This window comes from Equus caballus, chromosome 26, assembly GCF_041296265.1.
Source record: "Equus caballus isolate H_3958 breed thoroughbred chromosome 26, TB-T2T, whole genome shotgun sequence".
NCBI classification, from domain to species: domain Eukaryota; kingdom Metazoa; phylum Chordata; class Mammalia; order Perissodactyla; family Equidae; genus Equus; species Equus caballus.
Genome location: NC_091709.1, coordinates 30,601,830 through 30,625,896, shown reverse-complemented (window position 1 = coordinate 30,625,896; position 24,067 = coordinate 30,601,830). Strand labels below are relative to the sequence as shown.

The 24,067-nt window shown below is 38.3% G+C and overlaps 1 protein-coding gene across 7 annotated transcripts in view; it reads left to right on the top strand.

Annotated features, from left to right (window-relative positions):
• The window catches only part of APP (amyloid beta precursor protein), a 254,504-nt gene that overhangs the window by 109,026 nt on the left and 121,411 nt on the right, over nt 1-24,067 (top strand). For all 7 annotated transcript variants that reach the window (XM_003364177.5, XM_003364171.5, XM_003364176.5 and 4 more), the window contains exon 5: nt 2,438-2,631. In XM_003364177.5, the coding sequence (XP_003364225.1) occupies nt 2,438-2,631 (194 nt within the window). The remainder of the gene's footprint in view (nt 1-2,437; nt 2,632-24,067) is intronic.

Sequence of the window (24,067 nt, the reverse complement as noted above, 5' to 3'; positions counted from 1 at the left end):
CAAATTATTTTTTATTTACCTATTTTCTCTTGTCACAATGAAGGTTTTTTTTTTTTTTTTAAAGATTGGCACCTAAGCTAACAACTGTTGTCAATCTTAATTTTTTTTTTCCTGCTTTTTCTCTCCAAATCCCCCCAGTACATAGTTGCATATTTTTTAGTTGTGGGTCCTTCTAGTTGTGGCATATGGGACTCCACCTCAGCGTGGCCTGATGAGCAGTGCCATGTCCACACTCAAGATCCGAACTGGTGAAACCCTATGCTGCCAAAGCAGAGCACATGAACTTACCCACTCAGCCACACGGCCAGCCCAATCACATAGGAATTTTAATAATTTAATCTTTTTTCCTTTAATCTATTGGGAATACAGAGGTAGGACAGGAAGTAGCTTGTCCAACACCAATGTGAAAACAACAATAAGAAAACCCATCCAATTTTGTGTTCACCAGGCCATGCTACCACCTTCATTTTTTCATTGTGGGTGAGTCTGTGGCACCAATCCTACTAGCCCTTACTAACCCCTGCTTTTGGCAAAGCTGATAAAAGATATAAGACAATTGGCATAAAATGTCACTTTTTGATATTACCACCTTCAAAACTGCTCTGTCCCTTTGATATATTATGAAGTTTTTCTTTTCCTTTTTTTTTTCTTAAAGATTGGCACCTGAGCTAACAACTGTTGCCAGTCTTTATTTTTTCCTTCTCCCCAAACCTCCCCCCCAGTACATAGTTGTATATTCTAGTTATATGTCCTTCTGGTTGTGCTATGTGGGACGCAGCCTCAGCATGGCCTAAAGAGCGGTGCCATGTCTGCGGCCAGGATCCAAACCGGCGAAACCCCAGGCCACCGAAGCAGAGGGTGCCAACGTAACCTCTCGGCCACGGGGCTGGCCCTATTATGAAGTTTTTCTAGTAAACTTATATAGCTTTTTTATGGTGAGATCAGTCTTCTAGAATTAGGCTCCTTTATCTAGCTTAGTGGTTCTCCAGTAGGGTCAATTTGCCCCCTATCCCTCCCCAGGAACATGTGCCAATGTCTGGAGACATTTTTGATTGTCACAGTTGGAGGCGGTAGTCCTACTGGCATTTGGTGGCTAGAGGCCGGAGATTCTGCTAAACATCCTTTAGGGAACAGGGCGGCCCTCTTCCCCTCCCCAGCCAAAAATTATCTGGTCCAAGCTGTCCTTGCTGTCAAAGTTGAGAAACCCTGATTTAGCTCAGCTTAACCGTTGTAGCTTTAAAACTGTTAGACAGAAAACACCACGTAAGATTTAGCATTATTTTTGCCTTTTATAAAATAGTATATTCTGATTTACTGTAAAATGAAATTTTCTTCATATAAAAATATATTTTGGAGGTTGAAGAGATTATCGAGCTTAAGAAAACAAAATAATTTAAAGCCCAGCTACCCATCTGATAATCTCGTTTTTCATTACTTCTTGAGTTTTCAAACAAAAAAAATTCTTCGTTACTGAGAAACAAAAATGACTCTGATTCCTATGGGGTCAAAATACACTCTAATATTTTCATCGTTTACCCATATGTGTTGAATTATTAATCTTTCCTCTGTCACCAGTGGATGCTTTCAGAGCTTTATGTTAATCTAGATTTCTGCAAATTTAGCAAATCCCAGGAAAGCAGAAAGATATTGAAGGAGAAATCTCTAATGACTAGAAGTTCTGGTTCATAGCAGAGGAAAATTTGTCCCTTCCCAAGATTGTTATTCTGGAAGTGAGCCAAGAGAGTTAGAATTCTGGAATAAGATGGGTCCAAGTGAGAGAAGCTGCCATCTACAGATGGAGCTTCCATCTGTAATGGAGGTCGAAGTGAGTTGGGGATGCACATGGAGCCATCACTACTTCCTGATACTCTAATGAAGCCAGCAGGCATTGAGTCTCTGATATCTGTTCACAGTGCAGGCTTCTTCTACATCTTACTTCCCAATTAGTTTCCATTCCTATTGTTTTTATTAATTTCTATAGTAATGACATATCCTTATTAAATAAATAATAAAGTTAAAACATAAAGGTACCAAAGGAGCCTGTGCTAAAGAAACTCTTATAAATCCACTCAAAAAGTAATGAGAGGGCTGGCTCTGTGGCTGAGTGGTTAAGTTCCTGTGCTCCGCTTCCGAGGCCCAGGGTTTCGCCAGTTCGGATCCTGGGCGCGGACATGGCACCACTCATCAAGCCATGCTGAGGTGGCGTCCCACATGCCACAACTAGAAGGATCCACAACTAAAAATATACAACTGTGTACCAGGGGGCTTTGGGGAGAAAAAGGAAAAATAAAATCTTAAAAAAAAAAGTAATGATCTTTTCCATTGTAAAATTGGTTCTTGATAGATTGGGTCTGTGTGTTGATTCTTATATTTGGGATTTTCTTACAGTGAAGCAACACATCTCCTCTAACACTCTCATTCTTTTCTCCTTTTGTAGACTTGCAGTGAGAAGAGTACCAACTTGCATGACTACGGCATGTTGCTGCCCTGTGGAATTGACAAGTTCCGAGGGGTGGAGTTTGTATGTTGCCCGCTGGCCGAGGAAAGTGACAATGTTGATTCGGCAGATGCAGAGGAAGATGACTCAGATGTCTGGTGGGGTGGAGCAGATACAGACTATGCAGATGGGAGGTAAGGTGACCATTGTGTACAGTCTCTCATAGATGCTGAAACATCTACCATGTAGTTTTATTTCTTCTGTAAGTGTATCTTTCTATTTCTCAATGAAAGGATCCCTGCCCACTCCCTTCAAAGTTTACTTTTATGGAAAAAAATCTAACCATGAAGTCCTGTTATGGGTTATGGCATGCTGTTTAATTTGAATGTAATTGATCAACTATCACTGAGTTAATTTTAACTATTTTATTTAATTAATTATTTTTTTGCTAAGGAAGATTCACCTTGAGCTAACATCTGTCCCAATCTTCCTCTATTTTATATGTGGGTTGCTGCCACATTATGGCTGCTGACAAGTGGTATAGGTCCACACCCGGGGTCTGAACCTGGCCACTGAAGCAGAGCATGCCAAACTTAACCACTATGCCATGGGCCTGGCCCCCTAACTATTTTATTTTAATCTCAAGAGTGGGGACCAAAATTCCCCTCATATTATAATAGGTCACTGGTAGTTCTACAGGGAATTGAAATCTGAGTGAATGACATGGCATTCCATTTGGTCTGTAATTTAGAAATATTTTTTGAACATTATTTTGGGATTATTTTGTCACTTATTAGCTAAATGTGAATTTTTAAGAAAGCTTTGGTTTTGGGTGTGTTTTTCATTTTAATTTTTTTTGCCTTTTATCATGTTTTCCTTTGTGAACCAAGTCAGAAGCATTCATAAATGTTTGCTAAAGTTCTTTAACTGTCTTTGGTTTTGTGATTGTTAAAAAATATATTTTAGCCTCCTTTTCTTTAGGATCTTGATCCCATAACTTATCTGATTCTTATTTTTAATTAAAGGCAAATATCTATATTATAGTCATAAAATTATAAAACCAGAATCTGGGTTAGAAAGGCCATCTGGTTCCGTCATCAATCTCTTGCTATGTCGTTCCTCAAAAGGTGATGATTATCATATCACTTCTCTTTTTCCTTCAGTTGTCTTTCATATATTCCCTAGTGTTACACTTTCTGAATGGAACATTAAATATGAATTGCAAGACTTATAATTATCAATATAAAGTTTTCTGACTTTTATATAGTCAGACCCAGAGTTTTTGTTGTTGTTGTTTTTTTGTCATTTTTTGGGGGGTCTTTCTGGTTTTTTTTGAGGAAGATTAGCCCTGAGCTAACTACTGCCAATCCTCCTCTTTTTGTGAGGAAGACTGGCCCTGAGCTAACATCCATACCCATCCTCCTCCACTTTATATGTGGGACGCCTACCACAGCATGGCTTGCCAAGTGGTGCCATGTCCACACCCGGGATCCGAACCAGTGAACCCTGGGCCGCCAAGAAGCAGAACATGCGAACTTAACCGCTGCACCACCGGGCCGGCCCCCAGACCCAGAATTTTTAATAATATATTTTGTAGATTAAAAAAAATTAGTTTTACCAAAATACAAATATGTAAGAATCTGTGTGCACTGAGGAGCACTACTTGCCATTTCTTATCAGTTAATAGTGCTAGGCTTCCCTTTAGTGGCTATTGCTTAATTTTAACAGGACTCTCTTTTTGTTGGTTAAGTTCTTTTGTGTTCCCTCTTTACCAAGTTTAGAAAAATGGGGCTCAATGTAACAGGGCATAAAGCTAAACAAACACATAAATTATAAAGAACGAGAAGAAGAAATAAGCAAAAAGTCAACTGTATGCTTACACATATTTCTCTATGTTTGTAAAACTTGAAAGTTAAATGGTCTGAACCATCCTTGTCCCAGGGCAAGAAATATCAGTGAGAGCAGAATGTCCCAGTGGGGAAACTTCTAAGCTTTTTTTCCTGTGGAATTAGTTGTGTTCTGTGCCATGGCTGGTCCCCATTCCTCTGTTCCATGTGCCAGATGTAGAAATGTCCACTGGTTTGGGTTTAATTGCCGCTTTGTCTGAAAGTTGGAGTTCCCTAGTTCTTATTGCTTTTTGTAGCTTCTTTGTATTCTTCATCACTCCTATATAGATTTGAAAGTTTGAGAGTGATTTCTTGATACCAATGCAATCAGCATTAAAAAGGGAAAATTGGAGTTGGTTGAGCATTTTCTTTGTTCAGAATCTGTTGGGTACTTGATTTGGTCGTTTCCCATTACTGAATTGACTATGTACTGAGTAAACAACCCAAATGATGGCGAGTAAACCAAGAGAGCCCTGTAGCTGGTTTCTAAGTTATAGGGAGCCAGCTGTGTACTTATAACCCTGTGTCAAGGTTAGTGACCTACCATTCATGATCATTTATATAGGAAGCACTTCTGTAACTAAAAATAGGTATTTTTGGTTTATCCTGAGAGGAACAAGCTTTTGCTAGGCTCTCTTTCCCATTTAACACATTTTTTACGTCTTGTAAAACCTCTTTTGTATTGGGAATAGGTTTCAGTGTGTCTTGATCTTTTCCTCCTACACCCCTGCCAACTTACTGACTTAATTGAAAGCATTACTAACATCATATCTTATGAAATCCTCTCAGTGGTCCTTTCTTTTTCTACACCCCTTCTCACCAGTCTTGGAAATCGATCCACAGGGCTTCCCGTTCTGGCCATGAGTCCCTCATTTACTTGTTACTGTCATCCAGTAGCTGTACCTTCTTTGATATTTATCTCTCTGGTTATATTGCCACTATTTATCCTCTTTGTTACAATCACCAAACTGTAGGACACTAGTATACAATTCTTCAACACTGCTTTTTTCCTTTGAATTTACTGTGTTACCGGCTACTAGGACAACTAGACAATTTCTTATCCAAACCTGATTTGACGCTAGGACCACAGTCATAAACTAAAGGACCCAGACAAATGAGGTCATATGGTCACACTACCTATCTCTGTCTTCAGTTATATCCGCATCCAAGTTGACGTGCATTTGAAATGCTAGCCATCTCCTTCTAGTCACCTTCATTTATGTTCCATTTCTGCTCTCTGCAACACAGTCATCCCTTGGATTCTGTCATCACTTAGAAATACTGCACCCATAGGGTTTCCAGCTTTGACATTCCTCTCTGACCATAATCGTCTGATCTTACACCTAAAACACTCATCAGTTACTACTAAATTTCACCCTTCCCTCATAATCACCTCCCAGTTCAGGCTTTTAGTCTATTATCCTCTTTTTTTGTTCTTTTTTAACAGAATGGGCTCAACAGATAATCATTTTTACATATTTGAATGTTCTGGACTTGTTGATATCCTTCACATTTTCCAAACGTATTTTTGTCAGTTAATTTGTCCATATCTAGGAGAAGTTAATTTGTCCCTTTAATTTCTTCTGAGTTTTCTAAGGTTGATGTATCATGTCATGTAACCTTACCAGTTAATTCCATTTCTTATTCATGCTGTAACATCAGCTGGGATCTTAATGTTACTAGATGCACCTAATTCTCATTACTTGATGACCTATCACCTTCCACATAGCCAACCCCATTCTTCTTGGTTCCTAGCATCATTGTCCTTCATGCTCCACAGGTGACCCCTTCTTCATCATCCATTGTGAATTTCATGGTACCTAGCATTTTGTAGGCTCTCGATACATGTTGGTTGAATACATTATGAATTTTCTCCTCTACTTCAACAGCTCTCTGTACCTTCATCCATCCTTTTTGTTTCCCATTCTCCCTCTTATGTGTATGTTCTATCTGAACTCTTGATCACCACCTCCTCCTTTCTTGTATTTATTTATTTAAGACTTTTGTTTTAGAGTGGTTTTAGGTTCATAGCAAAATTGAACAGAAGGTATAGCGGTTTCCCATATACCTCCTATTCAACACATGCCTAATTTGCCCCATCATCAGCAACCCCCACGAGAGTGGTACATTTATTATAATTGATGAACTGAAACATTTATACATCATAACCACCCAAAATCCATAGTTTACATTACAGTTCACTTTTGGTGGTGTACATTCTTGGTGGTGTACATTCTATGGGTTTAGACAAATATATAATGACATGTATCCATCTTTATATTGTCACACAGAATCTTTTCAATGTGTTTCCTCTAAAAATCCTCTGTGCTCCACCTCTTCATCACTCCCATGCTCCCAACCCCTGGCAACTGCTGATCTTTTTATTATCTCCATAATTTTACCTTTTCCAGATTGTCATATAGTTAGAATCATATGATATTTAACCTTTTCAGATTGGCTTCTTTTACTTAGTAATATGCATTTAAAGTTCCCCATGTCTTTTCATGGCTTGATAAATAATTTCTTTATAGGGCTGAATAGTTTTCCATTGTCTGAATGTACCACAGTTTCTTTATCCGTTCGCCTACTGAAGAGCGTCTTGATTACTTCTAAGTTTTAGCAATTATGAATAAAGCTGCTATCAACACCTGTGTGACCTGAACCTATATCCAAAAACTCTTTTTGCACAAACATCATAAAATTTGTTGCATAAGCATCGTAAAAGAGGAAAGAATACTGTCACACGTCTTTTTTAGCAATTGCAGCAATAGTTCTTGTTTTTGTTGCAAAATATTGAATGATGTCGTGCTTCCTGTTGGATGACTAAGTAGACATAGAGTATTGTATTTCCTTTTCGTTCTTAGAAATACATTGCTCACTTTTAGTTCGTGAGCTGGAGAAAATTTATCTAGGATATCATCATCTGAAGATTGATGGTCTGAGGTTTTACTTATGTGACCATTTTCATTCATCTTCTGATTTGTCTGGTAATTGTGAAATATTTCCTGTCAGTTTTCTCCCATTTGCCAATGTGGAAAATGAAAATTTTTGATTTTCAATTGTATTCAATTAAAGTCTCTAGACTTTTATATCAGCTTGAAAGATGTTTCAATATTTGGGAAATACAATATTAAAACTGCAATAATTTCCCTGTTTCATCTTCCTTCATTCTTTCATTTTCATATTATTTGATGTTCCTTAACACAGTTGGAAGTAGCTAATGAGTAATGATGAGATACTTCTTGAAGGGATAAAAATCTTAGGTATATGAAAAGTTCTTGTGGACTGATAATGGTAATTATAAAATAGAATGAGCTTTTTTTATTCTATAAAATAAAATTTCTCTAAGAAAGTATGTCAGAAATATTGACCCTTACCAGTAAATAGAACTGCTCAAAAGGTAAAACTGTGTCCAGTGGATCCTAGTGGTATTCTGAGGGTTAACAGCTTTTCCTACATACCAGGAGTTTATATTTATTATGAGGCTTTTGCGACTTTACACATTAAAAAACACTTGACACAATTTTCTACAAGCCAGATGCTCAAGAAATATTTGAGTTGAATTGATTTGACATTCACATCAAATACTTACTCAGGCATAACTGGTAACTCAAGGTTAAACTAATTGGGCTTTAAAAAAACTACTAAGGAATATCATTCCAGACATGCAATAATTAAGTGAAATTGCATCAGAAATCTCTAAAGCTGGAAAAAGAATTGCTGGGACCTCAGGAATATTTGTAACATCCTCTTAGCACCTTTACTGTAGTAACTACTTGGATATCTTTTCATTGCTTCAAAAAGTGAAATAAAATGAAATGAAATTTCAGTTACAAATGAAGGTAAGCTTCAGCTGTATTTGAGTTTGGGGATAGAAGTCCATTCTTAGAGTGGCTTTCTTATTTGAACCAGCAAGCCTTTCCTGTTCCCTAGTGTCACATTGGAGCCCTTTAATAAAAGTAACAGTAGGCAAACATTTCAGAAAGTACAAGTTATAGTCATGAGACGAGCTCAACTCCATTAGCTCTTGGCAAGCATTGTGTGATTTACAAAATGAATAAATAAACATTGTCGAGAGCAGTGGTTCTCAACGGGGTGAGATTTTGCAGCGCAAGGGACCTTTGAAAATATCTGCAGATATTTTTAGATGTCACAACTAGGGGTGTAGGCGCAGCTGGCATTCGGTGGGTAAAGACCAGGGATGTGGGTAAACATCCTACAATACACAGGACAGCCCCACAGCAAAGAAATGTCAATAGGGCCAAGGTTGAGACACTGGTTTAGAGGTTTCTTCAGCATTGGGGCAAAGCTAGGGAAATTATTCTTTCTTAAAAACATCTTCCATCTGGGCTTTTGCCTCACCACAACCTCCCATGGACAGAAAAGCACACACCCTGGGAGTATGCCTCTTGAATGCAGCTTCTGCCCAGATGAAAATGTTTGAAATCAGAACAAACCTTCCAAACATAACTGCATGCACAGCTTCAAATACTATTGTCAAAATGTGCTGAAATGCAATGGATGATTAAGGCTTTGTATTTGTACCCAATTACTTTGTAATTCTGATCGTTATGTCAACTATTTTTCCTTTTATTAGTATCACTACTGTCCATTTTGACTACAATAAGTATTAGCATATTTTCTGGGGCAAATTGATCGTGTTTTGAAATATTTGGTGTATTTAGAGACACGGGAGGCTGTCTCCACTTAAAATATTTTTCTGTTGCATGTAATTTAAAAAAAGCTTAAAATATGATAATTTTTCAGAAGGTTTTGGGTCAGGGAAAATCACCTGTAATTTGACCTTAGTGTAAGTTTTGTGTTTCTATCTGGTCTTTTTTTTTTTGCCCCCATTTGTATATTTTGTGGTTAAAACAGAGAATTTTCATCTTTTAACTACTATTATGCATTTTTCATTTATCTCTTTAGTTGTGTGTCTTATGTCTTCATCAGTGTCACCATTGCCAGACTTTTTCTTTTTTTATCCTTTTTTTTTACGTTATAGAAGCCACAGTTTTGAATTCCTAAAGGGGTGTAGATCTACCCTCCCCACCCCGTATTATATATAATAATTGCTTTAAGGTAGATCTTTGACAGTAGGATTACTGGATTAAAAGGTATGAATGTTTATCAGCACTTAAAATTTATCTCAATACTGTTTATGCCCATTTACAGTGCGTATCAACAGTGGATGAATTTATTTTGTCATTGCATAATGACCGTACTGGGTGACATACTGTTGTTATTAATAACATAGCCCCTTCCTTATACTGCCAAGCTTTCAGGGTCTTTTAGACTATGAGTTCATGAGGGTGTGGAGTGGGTTTAATTGCTTTCTTGACTGTGCATGAGTTGTAATAATCATAATAGATATTACATAGTCTGCTATGTGCAAACCACTATTCTGAATAACTTGCAAATAATAACCCATTTAATGTTCACCACTTTTTTAATATCTGTTAGTTATTTGTAGAATGATTTAATGAGTTTCATTTGGGCTTTTCCAAAACTAAGAATAGATTTGTATTGATGTATCTGTTCTAGAAGTTTTACGTTTTTTTCTGTGCCAAATATTATAGGTATTTCAAAGGTAAAATTTAGCAGAACCCTTCTGTGAATTCTCATTCCATTAATTCTTCATTAATGAAACGAATTAATAACCTGTACTTTTCTCATTCAATTACATCTCTTCCATTCTACCTGAAGAGCACATATAAACCACAACTTTAAAAATGATGAATTCATTCACATTTGATCATAAAAAGTTTCAGACCAATAACTAATTTTGACTGAATGATTCATGTATATATGAGGGAAGTTCAGATGCTTGAGTTTTACTGATAATACAGTGCATGTTGATTCCATGTTGTTTAATCTGCTCTAGTTATGAGCTTTCAGGGTGGGGGGGATCCCGTGGGGAGGGAGAGTAGAGTCTAAAGCTTTAGGTTAGTTTAATACAGATGGGAAATATGAAGAAAAAAAGTATATTGTGACATATGCCTGGAAAAAGGCTGGAATCTGAAGAGGGCTAATTATTCCACTTGAAAAACATCGCTTTGACATAGAATTCCTAAAGTGAGTGAGCTATTTCTCTTAAAGTTCTTGCCTTTTATTTATTTGTTTGGGGATGGAGGGCTGGGATTAATGGAGGGACAAAGGGTTTATAGATCTTACTTCTACGTTAGTAGAAATCTGTTCAATCTAATTCTCGTGAAAAGGAAAGAAAGGCATCTTATGTATATTTTTGTGCAAAAGGTTCTACAGGTATGGCTTTTTTGTAGAGAATGGGTTTATGAACATAGAGAATTATACATAAAAATTACGTGTCCTGTTGATCAATAGCTAGGCCATAATGTTGTCATTGTTGTTTTCAGGTAAGTTGGTCGTTATGCGAATCAAATCAGATGGAGATGGAGCTAATAATAAGCTTGTGAGCCCATCACATTAAAACTAACTATTTATGGAGGGAAAATGATAATCCAGTAACCTCAACCGAAGGTGACATACCAAAATATAAAACAACAATGGTAGGCTCACTCTGATTTGAGCAGAGTCGTGTCCATGGCTTCATTTGAAGCTGTTGATGGAGTTCTAGTGTAAATGACAGGAATATGGTGTCACAGTGTATTGATCTGCATTTCTTGTAAGAACTTGTGGCACAATAAGTACATTGGCAGAGCCAAAACTGTTGAGAACATTTTTTCATACCCTATACATGAGCACAATTATGAGATAGTTTAAATCCATTTATCAAGCCTTCTAGCTACTTAGAAATTACCTCTTCCAGAAACACGGAGGGGATGCTAAGAATGCTGGGTGTGGCTCATTTCCCAGAAACTTGAGCAAAGACCCACACGAGCTGGTGCTCAACGTAAGGGACGAAATCTTGATCATAATTATTATTGCACTCTGCATAGAAAGCTCTGGTAAGGCCCAATTTATGAGTGGCACAGTGATAAATATAGTTGAAAGCTAATTTAATTACTGTCTCTGTGCCCCAAGAACTTTTCTCAGAAAATAATCACCAGATGGTAGTATGGAGGGTCACAAATACATGATTTGTCATTTGTGAAAACTTGTCATTGAATCATAGAGTAAGTTATGCACATATTGTCTCCCCATTAGCCCAGCGTGTGGACATAACCAAACATTCCTAGCCATACTCGATCTCAGGCTGTTGTGAGAATATGTCTGTTAGTGGGTCAGGACTGTTCTCTGCCTTTAAAATTGGTTATGAGAGAGAGACACAGGCTTTATTTGACTTTATATCTTATTTGGATCTCTGGAGTTAAAATTCTTTGACGATAAAATTTTGCAGCTGCTTTTCTGGCTTGCATTTTAAGAAAGTGGTATTCAGTGCTCAAGGGGGCAGTAACAACTTTAGAAGGTCGCAGAGTAAATCATGCAAATGATAAATTACAGACTTAGATCTTTGCCAGTGGATGAGTCAAGTAAGAACGGATTTGATGAAACAGTTTATGGCCTTGAGAAAGGAACTGTCGCAATGCTGGGTTGGCAGCCTCTACCACTGTTTGAGACAGTAACTGTGTCACTGATTCTAGTACTGAAATAAGGGAACTAATTTGAAAATGATGAATAGGAGAGTAGCAGAAGAAGCTTGCATTTTCTCTTGAGAGAACTGGCTGCCAGCTCTGAGGTCTTAGGAAAAATGCTGAATTTCTGTATTTAATAAGCTTGGACCGCATGTATGTCAAGAAGAAAAACAAAACGCTTTAATAGCCTTAACCAGATTACAGATGTGTGGCCAAACCAGTGGAGTTTGTTTTGGCTTCCAAGAAGGTGATGGCTGGAAGTGGAGATGCCTTTGAAGTACTGGGTGGGTTGCTACCATCCAAGCTACATCTGGCAGTGATCACCAAGCTTGCTAGGGACCTTGTGTCACAAGCTGCCCCGGTAACAGGATATGACTGAATGGGAAGTACTGGGGAATGATTCACTTGTAAGAGTCACTTGGAGGGTTGGATTATTGACTGCCGAGAATTTTACGCCATTGAGACACAGAAGGTCTCTCTTTATCCTTCAATGTCTTTTAATTAAACTGTCCAAATTTCCTGGATTACAAAATAGTAGGAAAAGAGGAAGAAAATACAGATCCTTATGGTTTTAACTGGCTTCTGGCAGTAGTACTCCCAAACGTGAATTTCTTCCTGAAACTGACATCTGGATATAGTTATCTTCATTGTAAAACCCCTGGTTTAGATGAGATTCACCATTGCTCCATGTAAAGGTGGCCCTTAAAATTATCTATTTTTTTTTTGTTTTTTCCTTTGGCCTCAAAATCCACATATTAGCATGTCATGCCCAAAGAGGTTTCCTTTACCTGAGCTGTGTAGTTCATCAAATCCTCAGTAACAATACATCACATGCTGGAACTGTATTTGGAAGTTAGTTATATAGAAGTTGGCTTCCAGGAGCCCTAAAATAGGAAGTCAGCTGTAGTACATGTTGTCTCCCCTTCTCAGTCTAAACTAGCACCAAGAACTTAACCACAAAGAACTCTGCAAAATTTATTTTTATTTATTTACTTTTTGAGAAAGATTAGCCGTGAGCTAACATCTGCCACCAATCCTTCTCTTTTTGCTGAGGAAGACTGGCCCTGAGCTAACATCCGTGTCCATCTTCCTCTACTTTATATGTGGGACGCCTGCCACAGCATGGCTTGCCAAGCAGTGCATAGGTCTGCAGCCAGGATCTGAACTGGTGATCCCAGGGCCACCAAAGCGGAACACGTGAAGTTAACTATTGCACCACTGGGCTGGCCCCAACCCTGCAAAATTTTAATAAGCATGTTTGTTTTGGAATGAAGTCAATCATATAGAAAATAATTTAGAAATACTCAAAACTGTTTCCCAGGATTAGAGGTAGATAGTAAAAATCTTTCCTAGGTAGGAGCTAACTTCAGCTTCCTTCTCCACCCTCCATATATAAAAAGTAAGATTTTGAGTGTTTTCTTGTGAAATTGTAGGTGGTGGAATTAATCCTACATAGCTGACTTTTATATATTTGCCATCTTCGTGATCCACTGATGCTTCATTTGTTGTAAACTGGTCCTAACTGGTTTTCTGTACTTTAGTATTCTTTCCATCCTTCAAAAATAGGCTAACTTATCTGAGAATGAAACTGTTTTCTCAGTTAACCTGCAGCAAGTTTCCTATATGGGGTGAGACATTAGTAGAACAATCTTTATTAGTTAAAAGTCTACAATGTGCGGTATTTTTTTTTTTAAGATTATGGTAGTTTACAGCCTTGTGAAATTTCAGTTGTACATTATTGTTAGTCATGTTGTAGGTACACCACTTCACCCCTAGTGCCCTCCCCCCATCCCCCCTTTCCCCTGGTAACCACCGATCAGTTCTCTTTGTCTGTATGTTAACTTCCACCTATGAGTGGAGTCATACAGAGTTCGCCTTTCTCTATCTGGCTTGTTTCACTTAACATAACACCCTCAAGGTCCATCCATGTTGTTGTGAAGGGGACGATTTTGTCCTTTTTATGGCTGAGTAGTATAGAATGTGCAGTATTTTTAAAAAAATAGTTTATTACAATCAAATAAATATAGTACAAACTAATTATTTTGTAAAGTATTCACGTTATTAGTAGTATTTTTTCTATCATTTGTATTTTTGTATATGTATATTATATTTATTTTATACTACACACTTATTTATACAAATAAATTATTTTTGTAATTAAGCGAAACAATACGAGCACATTAAGCCTACCATTGGTGTTGACGACATTATTGGCTTAAACTCCCTCTTACTGCCCACTCCCCTCCGCCCCAAAGTGTCATGTAAAGGCATATCCTTTTCTTTTTTTTAAACTTTATCACTGATCATATTTAAGTGAGTATGATTTTACTTGCACCCGATATTTTGGTTGTCTTTAGTCAATAAGATCATTGTAGGAAATGAAAACATTATACATGCAAAATTTTATTTTCCCCAACCTCTTTCCCTAATTTCTTAATTGTATACGTAAACCAATATCATGCTATTTAATAGCATTGCCATATATTTTTTGAAGGTAGCTGAAGGTAGGAATTGTGAATGTTTGTGTTTTTAAATAATCCTAGTAGTAGTAGTTCCTTCACCTCTATGTTTTATTATTCTCTATGCATTTGTTATCAAATTAAAAAATAAGTAAAGGCCACCCAGACCATCTGGTTGTGCTGTCTTGAAGATACAATGGATAGATGTTCATTCTTGTCATTTGTGTTCTGTTTTCCACCAAACGTGTTGTGCTATACAAATAGTTAGAAAGAGAGCTGAATATTGAGCACATAGTAGGCTATAAATGCTTGTGTATTGACTAAATTGTTTTAGTAAATTATAATGTGTAATTCTGGGAAAGATTTGGCCAAGGATATTCAAATATATAGTATAGAATTTGAAGTTACTTGAAAATATAGGAGAGCACCATTTTATTGAGAGCAATAGTAATTCAAACTATATAAATGATTTGCTATTATTTTAAGTATCTCCTTGTAGCATATAATTGACTTTTTTTAATTTGCAGTTGAGACCATTGTTTACTGTTGGTTGAATTTGATCTTCCAAAATTTTCTTTTTAGCAACGTATTGCCAGTCGGATGTGAAGAGCTTTTACTGTATTATTAAAGTATGCAGTAGATATTTGCCATCTCTTTTATGTCAGCTGCTCCAATACCAGTAGTCATGAGATTAATGCTGTTGGGTACTAAAAATGTTAACACATGTTTCACTACCAAACTGTAAAAGAGATTATCACCATGAAGGAAAGGGCAGTACTGGTCATTTAATGATGGTATCACTGATATGCGTACAAAGACATTGGGTAGAAACAGAAATCCAATGTAATAGATGCACCCAAGTAGTTTAGGAAAGAGAAGACATGTTAGTAAATAAGACGATCTTTGCTTCAAAAATGTCTCCAAAGCTTTAAAGTGTGCTTTGAACCTAATAACATTCTCTTGAGACTGTTTTTTACATCCTACATGGGGAAAATTGCAATAATTTTATCATAGTGCTTGCTTTCAGAACTGACTCAAATAATAAATATGGAAGCCAGTTGAACTGAAATGTACAATGGACTTGTTTTAATGCATAGATTGGAATTGTAAGCAAGGGCAGGCCAGCGTGGGACTGATGTTTTCTTGGTCTGTCCATTTACCACCCATTATCTCACACTGTCAAACAGAAAAACTCTCCTTAGGGCATAATGACTAATCTCCCACCTCTGGTTTGATAATCATGGCTATTATAACATGTTCCTTTTTAATTAGGTCTTTAAAAAGTATTGTAGGCCTTGTAATTATTATAATCAATAATAACAGATAATGACTTCTTAAGCACTTCTGTCCTAGATGAGGTTGAGAACATTATTAAAATAGATTTTGGTAGTCAGCAACTAATAATATTCTTTTTTTTATGAATTTAAATGTGTAGGAGTCCTTTTTATTTTAGAGAAGCAAAAAATATTAGAAAATATGATTTCCTAGAATTGGAGAATGGCTGTAAAAGTTAACGTGGAATTGATGTGAGCTCTTTTAGACATTTTAAATAGAAATTCTGTAGGTATTCAAATAGCAGTAAAGTCATTCTACAACTTCTATATGTTTGAAGACCTTCAATTTTATATTTAAATTATATTACAGAAACAGTTTTAGAAGAATTATGGTATCTTAAACTTTACTAATAAGTAGGGTAGGATATATCAAAGTTTTCATCTTTTACCTCCTGGAACATGCTGTTCATTTGTTTCCGTTTACGGGTTTGTACATCCTGTGAGTGTTAATCGCGTAGCTGCAAGTGGTTCTTTGGAAAATTTTATAGTTACTTTTATTGCAAATTTGGAGCCAAGGAGTCATACACGTGTGGAAGGGGTAACGAAGCACTTTGGGTTGTGCAAATGTTTACAAGGTAGTCACAGGACAGCCGCATTGCGTTTAAAATAATTTCATGATGGTAGAACCAATCACAGAGGAACAGGATTATGAGGCCACGCTTTATAGCATCTCTGTGTACCTCAGCCACTTAGAGTCCGAGCTCATATACAGCTCACTATCGGTGCTGAAACACACTTAGCAACACTTATGCATAGACCGTTCATGACAAGATAGACTTTCTAACTTCCTTCCATTGGAGAATATTCTTTCCCGCCATGCACATTGGGAAGTTGAGTCTGTATGTCCCATCTCTGTCTCGAATACTATATTTAGAATATCTGTGATCTTTGGCCATGACTCCTAAGTAGGACTAAATATGCTTTTGCTGTGTCATTGGTATTAGTTGACACATAAGATAGTACTTTTCCTCATAACCTCTTTATCTGCCTAATTAAGGTACCAGTACAAACAGTCCCAGATGGCCAGGCTCAGGAATCTAAATATTCTTAGGTTAGAAATTTTGATATAAAGCACCTTAAGGGCTTAAGGTTAATAAGCCCTTAGAACCGATTTATCTTTGCTATTTCTCAGAAGCCCTTTTTCTTATGTAACTTGTCTGTCATTGTCATTGCCAACCTGTCTTTCCTACATATTCTTTGCAAAAGGCTTTGGAGATTTTTTGTTCTTTTGTTTTCAACTATCCTGCCATCACTGTTTTTGTTGTTGTTCTTGATTTGTTTTTCTTTTTAAATATTGTTCTTTAAATTTCTGACTCTGGTTTTCTCTCTTGGATTACTATAGTATTTCTTTTACAGACCCTTTGTCCCCTGGTTGCTGTAATCTATGCCCTTGATTTTAAATACCACTTATAAGTCTAGTAGGCAATGATTTATTTCTCCAGCCCAGACTCTGTTTGGTTATGTTATAGGCATTTGAACCCTAACATGTCCAAAAGAGACTTCTTAATTCCCACCCACCAACCCCACCTTGGTTTTCTCAAAGCTGTTCTATCTCTGTATTGGCCCCATACCCTCTCCTAGGAATTATAGTCAAGAACCTGGCACTCCTCTACACCCTTCCACAGATCCTGCCGGTTCTGGATTCATGCATTTCTCTCCATCTTTTCCAGTACAATCCTAGTCTAAACTACCCTATTTCTCATTGGAGTTATTATAGTATCCTACTGATTCCTGCTCCCATTCTCTCTCCCCTATACATTCACTCTTTCCCACACTCATCTTAAGCCAAGCTCTATACAGCAGCCAGGATGTAGATGGTATGTATGCATAAAGTTCATCAGTGAACTCCCAAGATTAAGATGTGTTAATGGCTTTCCAGTACACTTAACACAATCAAATACACAAAGGAAATACAATGAAGCCTTTTGTCGGGATGCTCAGGATGATGTTAATGGGTAACAGTTATTGAACACTTAATTTATGTCAGGCCCTTGTCCCAATATTCTCAATCTTAGCAGCCTATTTATTTCCTCCTGATACTAATTACACCTTTTAGTATAGTCATGCACCACCAGTCAACGACAGACCACATATACGACGGTGGTCCCATAAGATAGTACCATATAGGCTAGGTGTGTAGTAGGCTATACCATCTAGGTTTGTGCAAGTACACTCTATGATGTTTGCACAGCGACGAATTTACCTAACAACGCATTTCTGAGAATATATCTCTGTTGTTAAGTGATACACGACTGTACTTTATTTATCATCTTTCTTTCCTCCCGCAGAACATAAGCTCCTGAGAGCAGGGACCGTCTCCTTTTCTCTTTTAGAGCCTCAGATCTAGCAGAATGCCTGGTACAGAGATACCCACTAACACTTGTTGAATGAATGACTTTTCTTAGACTATTGTTTTAACATAGTAGAATGTTCCTGATTAGGCTCTTTAATCGATACTAGAAAATACCTTCTCAGGATATTTTTCATGTAGATCTCTGAGTTGGGAAGCAGTCTTGAGTTGTGGAGAAAGAGGGGAAGGAGGGAGGAATGGCATAATTAGACTTCAGAAAGCTAGATTCTGTTTGTAGTTACATATGGCATCAGAAGTGGACATATTAGCAAGGCAGAAGGTGAGTGGCCGGGTGACCCGTTCCCTGTGGTCTTTCAAGAATGGTGGTTCTTCACTTTTAAAAAACAGCAACAAAAAGGTGCAGTGCTATTTACCTAATGGAAATAGAAAAACAGTACCTCCTAGATCTGTGTATTTGTGGCCCAAGTTTCTGGTCCTTCATTTCCAACTGTCTGCCTGAGGGCTCTCCAACAGTGTCTTACAGCATCTGACATCCATCATGGTCAAAGCTGAACCCACTTCTATTACTCATTATCCATTCTTCCTGCCGCATCCTCTGTTACCATTAGTAACCGTGCTCTACCCAATCTCTCCTTGAAGCATCAACTTCATCCTGTCACTAACCCCGTTCATCCATACAGTCGCCAGTTCTGTCGTGTTGTTTTCTCAAAGCTGTCACTTCCCTCATCCTTCTTGGCCAGGCTTCTCGAGATCCTTCTCCCCTTCCATCCATCACTCGCCCACCTATCTGTCCATATTTCTGCCAGCTCATACGTGTTGAAATACAACGATTCTTACCACCCTTCTTCTTAAAGCATTTCTACTAGGCTCTGACTCACTAGAAGCATAAAGACAAACTCCTTAGCCTTTCAAACTAGGTCCTTCTTAATATATCCATAGCCTGCATTCTGCTCACTTCCCTGTGCCCACTCCTATCTTCCAGCCATCCTGAGCTATTTGCAGTTCTTGAAGACACTTCCTGTATTGACAGTGCTGTTCCCTGCTTCTGCAATGCCCCTTTGCCCCATCTTCTCTGTGGTTGCACTTCCCAGTCCACCTGTTACCTCCTCAACCCGTCCCTCCCAGGCCCTCTGAACAGACCTTCTTTTTTTTAATCCATTGCAGTGAATCTTACAACACTGTTTTATGTTTCTTTGCATGTCCCTCTCTGCAGGACTCTGAGCCTGTGATCAGCAGTTGAGACTTGACCTAATAAAGAATAGGTCTTCATAGATTTTTTCTGAAATAATAAACCCCAAGGAAAACATTGTATATGAAAAATAAATGATACTTTTATTTATACCATTTTCAAAACCTAATAACGTGAAAAGGAAAAAACCATATGTGTCATATATAAATTTAAGCCATAGTCTAATAACAGCAAATAGGTACAGTATTTTTCCTTACCATGTGCTTTTCTAAGTGCTTGACATGCAGTAACTGCCCACAGCATCTCCTGGGGTAGGAAATGTTATCATCCCATTTTAAAGATGAAGAAACTAAGTCACAGCAGGGGTTGGTCACTTGCCCACAGTCACACCAGAGCTGGTAGGTGGCTTCCAAAAATGTGCCTTTAATTACCACACTGTACCCCTCTCTGGGACCCAGAAAACTAAACTAGAACATTCAATTAACTGTAGTATATTGCGGTGTAATTTTTTCCTGGAGAAAGGGAAAAGAATTAACAAGAACAGCTGTTATCAGCTATTTAACCTGAAAAGTAATGCACTTCCACATTCATTTCATTGCCATGTACCTTCTACATATCTTGCATTGTGCAAGGAGTGTCAGTATGTGGTATTTTGACTCTACAGATTTCCCAGATAGCAACTATAGATACTTTTAAAAAACATACTTCACAAGGCAAGAAAGTGGGCTTATTGGAAGAGGAAAAAAGTCTGCTCACTGATGGAAAATGAACCAAAAGTTGTGTGTCTCCAAAACATGCTTATCCTGAATATTCTGGCTAATCTAAGACTTTCATAACAGTAGCCAGCTACGTGTGTCTTTCCCTCTTGTCTTCACCTCTACCACAGAGTTTTAAATACTTATTTCAAGCCCTCAGAAAACGGGGATAAGGGATACCCTGGGTTATAAGCCCTGCAGCCTGAGCCTTGTGGCTTGTTTTCCTTGGGGGTAAATAACACTTGGTACCACCCGAGGATGGGGGCAGATGTATCCAGATGTATCTATTTCTTCCTGGGAATGGGGCCCCACTTGAGAACCTGGAGCAGACATGGTACTGCTACAGTTTCTGCATTATGCTAGAAGAAAGAGCAGAATTTGGTTCTGGTGTTGCTTCCCAAGTAGAACCACTTATTTTTTCACAAGAGAGGTGAGGGAAGCCCACAGAACCGGGCAGCTTCCCTTCTTTCTAAGGAAAAGGTCCTTCACAAGCTGTCCCCACCAGGAAGGTTAGGCTGGTGTCGTCCTTGTTACCTTTCTAGAGGGCTTTGGAGACATTTTGTACACAGACCATCTATAGCTTTTTATGAGCCCCTATGTGTAGAGACATAGTGGCAAAGGATGTTAAACACACAGTTTTGGCTGAAATGACACATTTTCAGGCATATTGTCTTACTCCTCTCCTTTAAAAATTGTAACAGCCCCCGAATCCCCACTCCGGCATGTCTTACCCAGCTCTCCTGCATTTATCTTCTCCACAGCAGCTGTCACCTGTAACGTGCTAGTTTAGCATCTTTGTTTTTGTTTTTTTACCTCTCTTCTCCCTCCCGCCAACAGAACAGAAGTGCCAAGAGGGCAGGGGAATTTTGTCTGTTTTATTCCCTTCAGTAACCTCAGTCTCTGGAATAGGGACTCTAGAAGCTAGTATACACCCAAAGATCATATATCCCCAACTTTCCACCCCAAATGTACACAGATTACCTGTTACTTAGCAGCAGCCAAATCTTTGGATATGAGGAATTGACTCATTTAAAGTTTTCTGGCATCGCATCTGAATAACCAAGATTTTGTTCCACATATCAAGATTTGAAAATGATGCTGAAACTTTTTATCACCTTAGGTGCTTCTCATTAACCCTGGTTGGTTCATAAAGCTGTCAAGAAAAGAACCTGCTTTTGATTATATATGACATTTCTTGCCTCCCAAGATAGTGTTTAAAAAAGCAAGTTAGCTTTTTACCATAATTATATCCCAAACTTAATATTTCTTAAATCTTGCCAGAATATCATTTTCCCCTTTTCAACTTTCATACTTTTTATGATTTAAAGTATAGTTCAGACAGCAATTGTACCAAATATTTCAGTCTGTATCTCAAAAATCTAAGGACATTTTTCTACAGAGCCCAAATGACACCATCTCACCCACAAAATTAACCATAATTTTTAAATATCATCATATAGCCATAGTCACATTTTCCCTGGGTTCCAGAAATGGCCTTTACAGTTTTCTGTACCAGATTCCACCCAGTCCAAGGCCCAGCATCTTACATCCTTAACTCTGAGGTTTGAGAACATCCTTCTTTATATCATGACACCAATGTGCTAAAGAAGCTTTGCCAGTTTTCCTATAAACTGCCCCATCCTTTGATTTGTCTCATGTCTTCAGGGCATTATTTAGATTGTTTTTCTCTCTTGCTGGAATATTCTTCTTGCTGTGAGGGTGTACTGAGATAGCGGAGAAAAGAGAAATTGTTTTTCAAATGTTCTCCCTTGGCTTTTGGTTTATACCAAAGCTTGGCCATGCTTCTCTTATCTGTTTGTTTATTTCAGCCTTATACTTTAGAATTTCGCTCAGTGAAACAGGGTAGAATTTACAAGCATGGATGAAGAGAAGTAGATTGTATACTAAACTATCATTTTTATAATCTTCCTTAAATTTTCTTTCATGCCTAGCCCCTTTTAGTGAATACAGTTAGTTTTATTCTTAGAATTGGCAAGAACCTTAATAGCCAACACACACATGAATTTAATACCGGATTCTGTAGTATTTGATCAACATCGTTGTTCCATGTGGTACTAGAATTCTGAAAATATACTCTGTAACATAGGTGGGATTTTTTGTTTTTCTTACTTTAAAGATTAAGTAATTTTTTGTTCTCTTTCTTAAGCTCTTTTCTAGGACTACCTAACATCTGACTCTTTTATGTTTTCTCATAAGGAAGAACATCAAACTTTGTATGTCATTGTCATAGAGTACATCAGTTCTGGGTGATCTGGAGACATAGCTCAGTGGTATTTAGCCATGTTACCATTCATTCATTGGACATATATTTTTTGAGCATCTTCTGTGTCAGGCACTGTGTCAAGTGCTATGCGCATGGCTTTTCTCTTTTCATCTCTCGTGGTCCTTACTGTGGGTCAGCTGCTGTCTTAGGTGCATTGCAAATACTAACCCATTTGTTCCTCATCACACCCCTGTGAATGAAGGTACCTCCTATACGTTTGCCATTTCACAGGGAAGCACAGAGAAGTTAAGTAACTTGCTCAAGGTCACAGAGCCAGGATTCAAATCCAGGCAGCCTGGCCCCAGAGTTCAAACTTTTAACCACTCCGCTATGCTATAAGACCCTCTGCCTTGGACCCTGAGTTCTGCCACCTCTGACAGAGGCAAGAGTCAGGGGTTGCTGTTGTTTCTGCTCTAGAATTTTAGAACTTGGACATCCTAGAAGCCTTTCACTTTGTTTCCTAATATGTGTTTTATTTCAAATCAGGACAAAGCACAGCCCCCACTCTTCCCATACCCACCCCACCCCATAGTCCACCCTCTGTGCCTGGGGTTAGCAAACTTTCTGTAAAGGGCCAGGTAATAAACATTTTAGGCTTTGCAGGCCACATACCATCTCTGTTACATATCTTTTTTTTTTCTTTTCTTTTTACGATCCTTTAAAACTGTAAAAACCACCCTTAGCTCACAAGATGTATAAGAACAAGTCATGAGCCATTGTGTGCCCCCCGCCCCATGCCATTTTTCCTTTGCTTTTTGAGCACTCTTTATGTTCTTGTCAGAGGATTCCATTTCAGATCTCAGGTTTTCCTTCCTGTTACCACAGGACTTTTGCACAGCTGTAGCCACTCCGCCTAGTGCAGAGCTCCCCGACTTCTTAACTTTGGGCCTTCTTTAGGTCACATTTCGGTCATCCCTTCCTCTGTGGATATCTCAACATACACCCCAGATCTGGTCAGATCTCATTTTTTTGGGTCTCCTAGCCATTCATAATTATCTCAGTAGTCATTTCACATTTATATAGTGATGATGTCATTGTCCTTTTGGCTGTTAGCCCCGTGAGCTACCCTTCCTCCCCAGTGTGTCTCTAGCTCCTGACACAAGGTCTCTAACCAGACTCCCAGCATCCACACTTGTCTCCCTAGGGTCCACTCTCCACCCAGCAACCAGAGCATCCTTACAACCTAAATTCGATTGAGTCATTCCTGTTGCATGTAAATGAAAATGCTATTTCTTGCCATAAGCAGCATGGCCTTACTGGGTCACATCCTGCCTGTCTGTCTCCACCAACTGAGCTTGCATTTCTCCGTGCCCCAGTTCCCTCCCCGCTCAGCTCGCTGGCTCTCTGTTGTTGTTTTCTCCTGCCCATGGGAAGCTTGCCCTCATACCAGAGCCTTGCTCGTAACTGCCTCTACCATCCACTCACCCTGATGCTTTCCACATTCCATGTCTCGGTTCCCACGACCCTTTCTCAGTGGCCTTCTCTGACCACCCTACTTGAAAAGCTACCTCCATCCCACACACACGTCTTTGGTACTCTACCTCCATCCCACACATTAGTACTAACAGTTTTTTCCCCATTATTTATTTGCTCATATTGTGCCTCCCCGACTAAAATATATGTTCCAAGAAAGCAGAGGCCTTGTCATGTTCTCTCCTCTTACCCCCAGTGCCTGGAATAGCACCTGGCCCTTGGGAAAAGCACAACAGACGTTGTTGATTGGATGACTAATGTGTGGCCTGGAGAGGCACCTAACAGAATGGTTTGATGGTTGGGTGAATTAATGCATTACCAGTTTTTGCTCATTGTCAATCAATGCGTATTCCTTTTCAACTCACATATTTAACTATCCGTTGACT